The 12,278-nt window shown below is 33.4% G+C and overlaps 2 protein-coding genes across 3 annotated transcripts; both read left to right on the top strand.

Annotated features, from left to right (window-relative positions):
• Window positions 1-1,718: 1,718 nt before the first annotated feature.
• Window positions 1,719-3,425, top strand: LOC132638462 (L10-interacting MYB domain-containing protein-like). Of its 2 annotated transcripts, XM_060355329.1 has the most exons (3): window positions 1,719-1,795; window positions 2,364-2,702; window positions 2,796-3,425. In XM_060355329.1, exons 2-3 carry the CDS (start codon window positions 2,367-2,369, stop codon window positions 3,423-3,425), a joined length of 966 nt encoding a protein of 321 aa, XP_060211312.1. In that variant the 5' UTR covers window positions 1,719-1,795; window positions 2,364-2,366. The 2 variants fall into 2 exon arrangements, with proteins under 2 accessions (XP_060211312.1, XP_060211311.1); XM_060355328.1 differs by lacking the exon at window positions 1,719-1,795 and having other exon boundaries at window positions 1,863-2,702.
• Window positions 3,426-3,674: 249 nt separating this feature from the next.
• LOC132637572 (protein ALP1-like) lies at window positions 3,675-5,006 on the top strand. Its single transcript, XM_060354642.1, has 2 exons — window positions 3,675-4,452; window positions 4,543-5,006. The coding sequence occupies exons 1-2, from the start codon at window positions 3,675-3,677 to the stop codon at window positions 5,004-5,006; spliced, it is 1,242 nt and encodes a 413-aa protein (XP_060210625.1).
• The last annotated feature ends 7,272 nt before the right edge of the window (window positions 5,007-12,278 follow it).

The raw sequence follows: 12,278 nt of genomic DNA on the forward strand, positions 1-12,278 counted from the left end.
TCGATCCATAGCTACATTTCTCAGGGACTACATAGCGGAGCTCCATTTCATTCGGAGCTATAGCTTTTGGTATTGATTCTTTTGTGTACATAATTATGGGCATAGCGGGGTCCTTTCCTGCCTATATGATATGACATACTTTCCTTAGAGGCTCGTAGACATGTGTATATGGTTAGATGTGTTTGGCCTTGTCGGCCTATATTTTGGATTTCATTTTGTTAGCCTCGTCGGCTTATGTACATTGATATGGGCATAGATGCCAATGATGATATAGAGGTATTATTGTCCAATGGGACTAGTATGATTGATGAATGGAAATGTACGATTTAGTATGTGGCTCACCTAGATGTAAATGTAAAGGTATGATAAGAGGTGCCCAGGTGGGCTAGCACCGGGTGCTCGTCATGGCCCTCCGGTTGGGTCGTGACATATTACAATGTTCTTGATCTTGAAAAAGCTAACGCTTAAAAGTAGGGAAATGCCTCTTATTTATAGTTTTGCGTTATGGGCCTTGCATACAACATAAAGCCTTTTTCAGAATAAAGTAAACCCTAAAAGGATAAGGTTGGGCTGTACGGTCTGACAACCGTACGGTCGTCGGTACAATGTGACAGAACGATGTTGACGCGTGGCGATTTTATAACTGATTAACCGGACTAACGACCACGATCAACTCGGTCATGCTGAAACCGGACTGGCTGTGATGCGGAGTTTGGTCCGGTGATACCGAACCAAACAAATTCGCTTCACTTTTCTCAGGTCAACCGCAACCAGTGCAATATCACCAGTTCTAAGGGAAGACTCGGTGATCAAGCCTGTCTCTTCTTATGTCCGGTCTCACCGGTCTTGCTTATATTCGGTTTTTACCGTATACACCTATCACCTAAATCATTTTTATCTTAAATTTTAAATTAACATGTACAAGAGAAGTTATATGAACATGTTGGTAAATATCAAATAAGAAAGAAAAAAAAAAGGAAAAAAATAGAGAGTCATTATTTGGAGCTCCATCTTGTACATGGCAGTACATTGCAAATTATACACAAAGAATGGACTAATAAAGTGGGGTGCAGCGGTCTAGAAGTCAATCCAACAAGTATATTGTGTGAAAGGGATATGAAATTTCCTAGTTACCAAAAAATATAATTAAAATTAAACCATATTCAATTGAAAACAAAAAAGAGGAAAAAAATCAATTGCTTATCGCATATAATATTATAATGACAATTCTCACGTGACACTTTATGAGATAATGTTTAATAGATGAAACAATATTTAATTTGAATTGAAAGATAATTTATTATGGTATTAGAAATATATATTTTATTAAAATAAATTTCTTGAATTTGAAGAACAGGAAAAGTAAAATATCATAAAAATTCAGGTTCAAAATATTACCATAGAAATATAGATAAAGCCTAAATTCTATCAAATTTATAGCCTGTTTGGCCAAGCTTATTTCTCCCCAAAAGTACTTATTTTTTCAATAAGTACTTATTTAAAAAAAGGTGAGGTGTTTGGCCAAGCTTTTGGAAAAAAATAAGTACTTTTAGGGAGTAGCAGAAGCAGTTTTTGAGAAGCTAAAAAAATAGCTTTTTCCCAAAAGCAGAAGCAGAAGCAGTTTTTAATTTTCTACTTGACAATAATACCCTTAGTAAAATAAGTTATATACCATAATAACCCTATTTACTTTAACCTAGTAATAAATATGTGTTCCATAGCCTATTCCATAAACCCTTCTTCTACAGCACTAATCCCTTCAAGCACGCAACGGATCAACCTTATTTTTCACGAGGTATGATTTCTTGGCAATAATGTACTGAGTAATTTGTTTACATGATAATGACATACTAGTAATCTTTAGCAAGCCTTGTTTGAATTAAATGTTACAGATTGAAATTTAGCATTGAGAAAAGCCTGAGCCATCATATTACCAAGTTGGACTTGGGAAACCCACTGGTATACCATTAGCATCCACTTTTATTACATTTGGGAGTTCAATATCCATCTGTGCTTGTCTCACTACATGTATAAATTTTTCTACAAACAGTGGTTTTGGATAATGTAGAACTACCTGCAAAAAAAGCAAAAAGCAAAAAAAGGAACTTGAAAGAAAACACTAGTACAATGTTTTCAAATTAGCAGGAGTAGTACAAGTGAGTTATCCTGCGGATGAAGAAGCTAAAACCCAACTTGTAATATTCTGTGAAGTTGTGGTCACTTTATTAAAAGGGTGTCAATGCTTTTGTTAACTTCTAGTTAAGTAACTCTTTTTCTCCATCTGAATTTCTTTATGGTGTATAGAAATAATCTTTTTACATATCTTATTATACCTTACATGTTTCTCAATGAATATTGACAAGATAATGGGTAAGAAAGCGACACAAGAAATCAATATTGAGAAGGCTAGATGGGATGCGGAGACAACAGAGTTGTTTTTAAATTTATGTGTGGAAGAAATTAGGGCTGGAAATCGTCCTAACACCCACTTCAGCAGAGTAGGATGGTCTAATTTGGTGCAGAAATTCAATGATAAGACTGGAAAAAGCTATGATAAGGTCAAATTGAAGAACAAATGGGATAATTTGAAACTTATGTGGAAAGACTGGGATACTCTTGTTGGAAAGGAGACTGGCTTAGGATGGGATTGCGAGAAAAAAACAATTCAAGCGAGTTCTGAATGGTGGATTAGGAAGATCAAGGTATTAAGTATTCTTAAATTTATTTTCACTTAAATATAACGAATTATATTAATTTGTTAATACTAAATTTTTATTGTTCTTCCATAATTATAGGAAAATCCAAATGTAGAAAAATTCAGAGAAAAAGGTTTACAATGTCGAGAGTTGATGGAAATGTGTTTTAAAGATGTTGTTGCTACCGGTGAGCATGTATGGGCGCCATCATCTGGGATTTTACCGGATAGCATACTTGGAAGTCGTTGGTTTCAAGATGAGAAAGAATTCGAGTTTGACACTCCAACGAGTAATGAAGAGGTTATTGTGGATGATTACTTAAGAAGTGACACAAGAGAAGGCTTGGATCAGATTAACCTAGAAGAACCAGAATTATTTGAAAAAATAAACATCAATGAAAGTGGTAACAAAACGAAAAAAAGAAAAGCATCATCAATTACAACTGAAAAGGAAAAAAACAAAGTCAGTACAGGTATAATGATCGCGAAATCAATGGAGAAAATTGCAGAAGCTGTGCAATTTCGTGCTGGAATGAGTGTGGGGCCAAAAAACACTCCACTCGATATTCAAAGTGTTATGAATGTTGTCCGTAACTTGCCTGGTATAGTTGTTCGTAGTGAACTATGGTGGAAAGCGAGTATGTTATTGGTCAAGCAACCAATGAGAGAAATGTTTTTAGCACAGAAAGACCCACAGTCACAATTGGAGTGGTTGGAAAAGATACCTTAACCTCACAAGGACTAGAAATTAAAGATGTCATTTTTGCTACATTTGGATTTTATGTTTCTTGCAAGTTATAATTCGAACTTTTATTCATTATTTAGAATATTGTTTTAGTTGTTGGAATTTATATTTGTGCTTCACTCTGGAATATTATTTGGTTGAGAAAGTAATGTTTGTTTGCAGTTAAATGAATTATGAATTTATACATCTTATCTTATTAGTTAAGTAATTTTGTTTTGATATTTTGTTACAGATATGTCATTGATTAAAAATAATAGCGACGTTGAAGAAGTTCTTATAGGTGATGATGATTATGATGACGATGATGTGTTTGATGAGGTGGTTGATTTGGCAAGTAACGGTATAACTCGTGCAATAAAGTACTTATTGATATTTTGTTTGAAGACTCCATGCAGAACTTCTCTTCATACAGGTTTTCATTTCATTAAAGAGGTGCTTGAAGGGCATGATAAGCGTTGTTATGAGATGTTTAGAATGGAAAAACATATTTTCCTTCTCTTATGCAAAACGTTGAATGAAGAATATGGTTTAAGACCAACAAGAAACATGACCGTAGAGGAGATGGTTGCTATGTTCTTGATGATGGTAGGACATGGGGTTGGAAATCGAATGATTCAAGAACGATTCCAACATTCTGGAGAGACTGTTAGCAGACATTTTCATAAGGTTTTACTAGCATGTTTGAAATTGGCTATGGAAATCATTAGGCCAAAAAATCCAGCTCTTTCAGATGTTCACACTAAATTAAGAGAAGATAATAGGTATTGGCCATATTTTAGAAATTGCATTGGAGCTATAGATGGCACACATGTAGCTTGTATTGTTCCTTCGAAGGATCAAATAAAATACATCGGTAGGAAAGGCTTCACTTCCCAAAACGTAATGGTTGTATGTGATTGGGACATGTGCTTTACATTTGTATGGCCTGGGTGGGAAGGTACTGCACATGATGCTAGAATATTTGATCAAGCACTCAGAAGACAAGATCTTAACTTTTCACATCCTCCAACAGGTAAGTGAACCTAATATTATACCTTGTAAATTCCTATTGTGTAGAAATTATTTTCATGTTAATTACTAATATTTTTTTCACTTGAATTAGGTAACTATTATTTAGTGGATTCAGGATATCCAACAATGTTGGGCTACTTAGGACCATATAAGGGTGAACGTTATCATCTTTCTGACTTTGGACGTAATTCAAGTTTCAGAAATCCAAATGAGATTTTCAATTTTTTCCACTCTAGTTTGAGATGTACAATTGAAAGAACTTTTGGGGTTTGGAAAAATAGGTTTTCTATTTTACGTTCAATGCCATCGTTCAAGTTTCACACTCAGGTTCATCTTGTTACAACTACAATGGCTATACATAATTTCATACGAAGAAATTCTTCCACTGATGTTGAGTTCGACCATTATGCAAATGAAGACATTATGCCAGAGCTTGAGGAAGAAGGAGGACATTCAGACATTCATTCAGAAATGCAAGGCACGTCTACTAATGCTATGGAGCTTTTGCGTGATCAAATTAGGGATGATATCATTAGCAACTCTTCTCATGTATAAGTATTTCTTCTTATTTTAGGGTAGACTATAATATGTGATTTTGGGGTGATTTTTTCCCCATATATTTGTGGACTCACGTTTGATATATTTAATTACGTTGAATGAATCATAACTTTCATATTTTACTTAAATAATAATGAAAGTTTAATCATATTCTTTCATAATAAATATTTAATGTATTTATCAACTTAATGGTACTATTATTATTAAGTAATTTTATTCATGTCCTTATTCGTAATTTGACGTTTAAAAGTGCTTTTTGAAAATCTTGGCCAAACACAAATTATTGTACAAAAGTGCTTTTTAGATTGATTCGGCCAAACACAAACTGTTTTTCACCAAAAGTACTTTTGAAAAAAGTACTTTTCAAAATAAGCAGATTTTATAAGCTTGGCCAAACAGGCTATTAGTTATGTTCGTTTATCTATTAGATGACATATTAGTATTCAAATATAAAATCTCGATGCAGATAAATTCATTAGATAAATCCATGTTCCAACCGGTAAACTATTTTAAAAATATTTGAATATTATCTTAAAACTTTGAATACTAAAAAAGAAGTCAGTGTAATAAAAAATCAAACCAAGGGAGATAAATGTATCACAACCTACAAAGGAGGTTAGTGTTAAGAAGGTAAAATTGAAGAATAGAGCTTATTCCCAATATTGCAAGGAGAGTAGAATAAGGATTTTATGGCAAGTAACGAGCTAACGATCTAATGCGACATGACAGATTTTTTTAACAATCTTAATAGGCAATATAATAAGATTAAGTATGGTTAGTTTTGAATTGGAGATGAAAGATAACATTTTGAGAATCTGAATTGACAGATTATTTTGAACATGAATTGAAAGATAAAAATTGTGTTCCCACATCAACAGATTAAACAAATAAATATATAAGCCAACTGCGATATAGAAAATTATTTTTTAATATCATAATTTATTCTTTAAAATATATTAATTGGATATAATAAATTACATTGTTTTATTTTCACATCAGAAAGTCTAAAGTAATTCAATCATGATAGGATATTAAGTGTGAATTTAGAATTTTAATATTAATGTTTTACCGAAGTTTTACATAATTGATGAAGTTAAATTTAGTGTATTTAATAGTTATTTTTAATATTTCACAAATGAATTGATTTTTTTTAGTAATTAACTTTTATTTATAATATGAACAATACAAATCTACGGCATAGCTACACACAGCTTGCTATCCAAAGAAAAACCATCAACTATTGAACTCTGCCTGTTAAACAAAAACAGTGCAGTTCAAAATTTATTGATTTAAAAATTGTCAACGGAATATGATAAATTATTATTATTATTATTATTATTATTATTATTATTATTATTATTATTATTATTATTAATATATCAAACAAATAATATCATAATTTACCATGATTAGTTACTTTTGATAATCGGCCGCGCATCGCGCGGGTACGAAAACTAGTATATAAAATAGGAGAGGTGCAAACAATGTGGTTAAGCCAAGTGGCAAGCTAATAACAAGCCACTTGACAATTTTAAGACAATGTTAAATATGCTTTGTAATAAACTTTTTGAATTGTTACATTTGAATTGAAAAATAAAAATTGTAGTATTATCTTATCCTAACTATTTCAAAAGATAAAGATAAAAGTTCAACTAAAATATTTAATGAAAAATGTATTGTGCTAGACAATTATCAATTTACAGATCAGAAAAAAATATCAAGTCGAAATTTGTTATGATGACATATTAAAATGATTTAAAGCTTTTACTTATAAAATCTACAACTAAAGATGTCATTCTAAAATACTTGATAATGTAATAGTGACATAAAATTATAAAAATGACATACTTACTGACATAAATATGAAAGCTAGCTAAAGGCAAGTTTAACTCTCTCATATTTGATACTTGTGAGGTTGCATGGTAGAAATATTTTAAGAAGGGTTTCAGAAATTTACAATAATAAATAACATATCAAATTGCCTTTTTCTTAAAAGTATAAGACAATATTAATAAGCATTGTAATAAGTAATAATTTTGAATTTGCGTTGAAAGTTAAAAACATTTGAATTGGGATAAAAGAAAACAATTTAAATTAAGTGATAAAAATATTTGAACCGAGCTTAAAAAATGCAGATTTAAAGTTGAATTTGAAGAGAAGATAAGATTGGGATGAAAGATTTTGAAATTCAATGAGAAGGATATTGACGCGGAGGGTTCTTAATCTCACAGAGTCACAGTTATTTTGCTTTTGTACTTCCTCTTTGAAACCCATCTGCTGCCTCCTCTTTTTTTGCCCTTTCAATCACAACATTTACTTTTTACTTTTGCATTTTCTGTTCTTTCCAACCATAACTGACATGTGATGAATATTATGACAAAAATTGATTAAGTTTACTATATATATGATATACTATAAGAGTGGGACAATTAGCCATACTTTGCTGTAGCCTATATCTTTGTGATGTTAAATGGCAGTATATGCTTAATTTATCTCTTCAGTTATTTGTCTTTTTAATTATTTTTTACTTTAATTCTTATTTGCATCCATGCATATATGTCAGTTGTTATACGTGTTTATTGTGGAAGGCTCACGATTTGTTCTTTTTTATACAAGCTCCTAATGAATAAGCTATTTTTGATTGAAGATCTCAGCTTCATTGCAAGCAGGAAATTTACTTCCTCATGCAAGGTAACACTCTCACTTTCTACATATAGAGATCCATAAGAATGTCCTTAACATGTGAAAATTCTATGAATTAACTGGAATGAGATCCTGTATGGTATTATGCACTTCTTAAAAAATAATAGTGTGAAAATTTAATTTTGAATTTAAATTGAAAGTTATATAAACATACTTGAATTAAAATAAAATAAATTTAATCTGAATTTAAATTGAGATATTGAAAAAATGAATTGAGATAAACATTTTTTAGTTGACATAAAAAATGTGAATTTGATTTGAATTAAGGGATAAAAATATTTTTATTTGTAATCAAATTTTTAATCTTAATACGCGTAACCATTGGACTATGGATGTTATGGGTATTATCATTCGCTCTTATCCGGATAGGTAGCTTATAGGTTTGGTATACTATTTTTATTTTTTAATGTTTTGTCGAAAATTAGTTCAGAAATAAATTCATGCAAAAACCATTCAACATCTTTAAAGGATTATCTAGATAGTCATATTCGTGTAGGATAAGGATCAATAGAATTTTAAATATATTTTATCACAAAAAGTTTACTAACTGATATGATTACAATATTTGAGTTCAAATGAATTTTAACCTCTTATATATACCCCATCGGATAACGAACAAAACAATGTTAGATTTTCTTTCAAGATCTAGGTAATTATAAATCAAGCCTTATTAATTTTAGCCAAACAGTACATGTAGCATTTCTTGCATTTCATTTTATTCTTAGGTCCTCGATCAGATATAGTATATAGATTTCTATTTTAATGCATTTATATTAATTAAAAGTTATTTCCTATTGCTTATTAGTTGGTGACTTATTCAGTTCGATACTACTATTTTAATTATCAGAAAATAGAAAGACAACGTAAGCAGGAGGGAAAACAAATAACGAACTACAAAAGAAGGAAGGAGGAGGGAAGAACAACGACAACTTATCTGCGACTTCAAAATCATATTTTCATTATGAAGGTTGTGTCTCCAAAGTTACCAAAGCCCTTCGAAGTTGTCACGACCCAACTAGGGGCCATGACGGGTACCCGGGGCTAACCACCGAGCACCGCTCATACTATTACCCATCGTACTCATCCTGTGTTCATTCATTATTCTCATACTCAAAACCATAGGAAAACCATTTCCATTTTGAAACATATTTACCTTTATATACATGAGCCCTTCGGTTATCAAAATAATATATATACAATGAGGAAATCGTGAGACCATACTATCCACACATACGTATCTGCGAGCCTCTACTAGAGTACTAGACATATGGACGGGACAGGACCCCGTTGTGCCCAAAATATATATACACAAAATCATAAGCAATGGCACCTCCGGAACAATGGAGTGCTCTCAAGTCTGTTGATCGCTCCTATGAATCTGGATCACCTCCCTGTCTACCTGTGGGCATGAACACAGCGTCCAAAGAAAGAGGACGTCAGTACGAGCATTGTACTGAGTATGTAAGGCATAAACAATAATAATACATCAATGAAATAGGGAGGTATCAAATGAAGAACAACCTGTAACTGACTGTCAATTTTGATAGAAATAAAACATGCTAACTCACTTCATAAACATCATCATATCATGTATGCATATCTATATAAGCTGCCCGACCATATAGGTACGGTGTGATCATCATTAGCCCGCGTCCAGGCCTCCCGCGTCCGGGGTAACCATCTCATGCCGCCCACTAGTGGTGTCTGCCCATGACATCTAGACATGGTGTATACGTTGCCCGCCTAAGCGGTGTCTGCCCGGCCATATAGGCGCAGTGCAACATCATCATCAGGTCTGCCCGACCATATAGGCGCGGTGTAACATCATCATCAGGTACTCATCATAATGCATGCATAGAAACTCAAAGACAGCTTGTAAAGACCCGTTTGGTCGTTTAGCACCTGTGAACTCGTTTTCGCTAAAATACCCTTTTCGTAGTTTAAAGGGTATTCTTGGCTTGCGGGGATTGGTGGCACGGTGATTTATTGGCTGGTACTTTTTGAAATATCTTTTTATTTAATATGTGTGAATAGTTTATTTATAGGAATATGACTTTCACACATATAAGGTCTAAGTTGGTAATTAAAGTATTTGGCGGAAGGACTATATTTTCTACAGGTGGTTAAATTGAATAAATTGTAGAAATTAATGGGAATATTATTTGCACATATATATAAGGCATGAGGTCAGAGTATTTATTTTATTTTATTTTATTTGGCTAATATGCTAATGGATTGGTGGACTAAAGTGCAATTATTTGGTTATTAAATGGTAAAAGAAGTGGGTCAAGCCCACCATTCCTTCTCTTTACGTCATGGGTATGTATTGGGAATAACTGAACTTTTCTTTTCTTTATACCTAGTATGCTAATCAAAAAGAAAACCTACACATATTCGGCTAGGCTACGGGATAATAGTACTTCGGGAGAGAGGGACCACCATTGCATCAGGTAAGAGAATCTTAGTAATAAATCTAAATTTGGGTCTAGATTAATGCTTTGAGAGATCTCCTAGGCTTTGAATATTATAATGTTTTGTTGGTGGGGGAAAGAAGTCAACTCCTACTTATTTGACATTCCATAATCTGTTTGTTATTGGTATCATTCTTGAAATTAAATTTCATAAAAAGGAAAGCTTTCCACACTTCATGTAATTTAGGAAATTTATATGACCATGTATGAATTCAGAGATGTTTCTATTTCGTGGAAAACTAGAATTTACCTCAATTATAGGCAAACGAGAACACCTTGGAAAAATTAGAAGTCAATTTGATTTGGGACACTAGAATATTCTTAATATATACATATTGTTTTCACACTTTTGGATGTCATGATAGGGTAATAATTATGAAATGATTAAGAGTAGGATGCTTTTTAACAAATATTGTAGCCATGACCATTAATTTATAACACTCAGTAGCAAAACGTGAGGCAATTATCGTAGTATCCAATTTCTATTGTTGGGTACTGACGGAAACAATTAATGGCAAAAATGATCTGCTATAATAAAATTGTGATGTTTCTCTTGAGATACATGTATACTCTTAAATTCATGATATTTGAGATTTGGAAGTAGGATTAGGTTGCAACTTTGGTTAACTGATCATTTGCGGGTTGACATTGAATTGTCCGGAATGATAATATTTGGAAAGTGGTTTATTTAGTGTACTTAATTGTTCCGAACCCATGATTGGTAGATTTCGATCATTCAGAGGCTCTCCGCAAAGGGAAGGCGTTGGTTTGATAGTTTGTGGCACCCGCTCGGCATTGAGGTAGGTTACGGTCTACTTTAGTTAGACTCTGATTAGAGAATCGTATGTAGTTGTAGAAATTGACGGATAGCATGTTAGGCCTTCGGGCATGAAGTGGAGATGGATTCCAATTAGGTTGGCTCTGTCAGCTGCTATGTGGGCTTGTCGCCATATGTGTTATTTTCTGTGATTATCACCTGTTTATACCTCTCTCATATACTAGCTCCCTCATCATACGAAAAGGAATGATAACATTAATATGACTTGTATTTGTTGATTGTACATTGGTGATATTGTTGAGACTGATATCTTGCATGACATGCTTTCCATATTATTCTTGTGATGATGGTGAGCTAAGTGATTGAGAGACTCCGAGGTTTTTGCCGGAGATTGAGAGTGACAGAGAGACTCCGAGGTCCTTGCCGGAGATTGAGAGTGATTGAAAGCCTCCGAGGTTTCTGCCGGAGAGCATGAGTGGTACATGGACTTCGCGGGTCCCCCATGGGTCATGGATTTGAGGCACTGCCCTTAGCATGTGTGTACGAGAGTGGAGTGAGAGAAGTGACTGTTGCATTGCATTGCATTCATTCACTCATACATTTGACTGATCATCTGGTGAACTATATTTGTCTTGGTTGATTTCATGATTCCTTTACACTTTACTTGTATATTAGATGTGACCCTACCTGTTTGCTCTATGTGCTACTTGTTAGTTTTCACTTCTTTATGCGTTATCTAATTATTGTCGGCCTATGATGCTTACCGGTACCCGTGTTGTACTGATACTACTCTTGCTGCACTTTTGTTGAGTGCAGAGTACGATCCAGGCTCCAGTTCTACACCCCGTGGCTGATACGCGAGGGTGAAATCTTTCAGTCATTCAGGGTGAGCTACTTGGTTATCCGTGGCCCCCGAAGAACCTCCTCTATTTATTTCTGTTTTTTTTTGTATTCGACATATAATATATAGCCTTCGGGTATTTTCAGACTTATATTCCATATTATGTTAGCGCTCTTGTACCTTTTGACCAGATTTTGGGGGTTGTCGTGACATTTCTAGTTATGATAAGTATTTAAGACTTGATAACTTATTCTTATTTGATTTTCCGCTTATTTAATTTGTTATTAGTAATGTGGTTCGCCTACTCGGAGGGATAGTGTTGGTGCCACCACGACTCGCGAATTGGGTCGTGAAACAGCTATACTTTATCGGGGTGACATAAGGTCGTGAACCCCCGATTCCATTATAGAGCATTCATAAGCATTCTGCCTCACCTTGAAGGAATTAGCATATAAGGTGAGTGTGGCACAAAGAAC

Source organism: Lycium barbarum, chromosome 4, assembly GCF_019175385.1.
Source record: "Lycium barbarum isolate Lr01 chromosome 4, ASM1917538v2, whole genome shotgun sequence".
Lineage (NCBI taxonomy): Eukaryota > Viridiplantae > Streptophyta > Magnoliopsida > Solanales > Solanaceae > Lycium > Lycium barbarum.

Coding starts and splice junctions, on each gene's coding strand:
- LOC132637572 (XM_060354642.1), top strand. CDS start 3,675: ATGTCATTGATTAAAAATAATAGCGACGTTGAAGAAGTTCTTATAGGT. Junction 4,453..4,542: donor CTTTTCACATCCTCCAACAG/GTAAGTGAACCT, acceptor CACTTGAATTAG/GTAACTATTATTTAGTGGAT.
- LOC132638462 (XM_060355328.1), top strand. CDS start 2,349: ATGAATATTGACAAGATAATGGGTAAGAAAGCGACACAAGAAATCAAT. Junction 2,703..2,795: donor GGTGGATTAGGAAGATCAAG/GTATTAAGTATT, acceptor CCATAATTATAG/GAAAATCCAAATGTAGAAAA.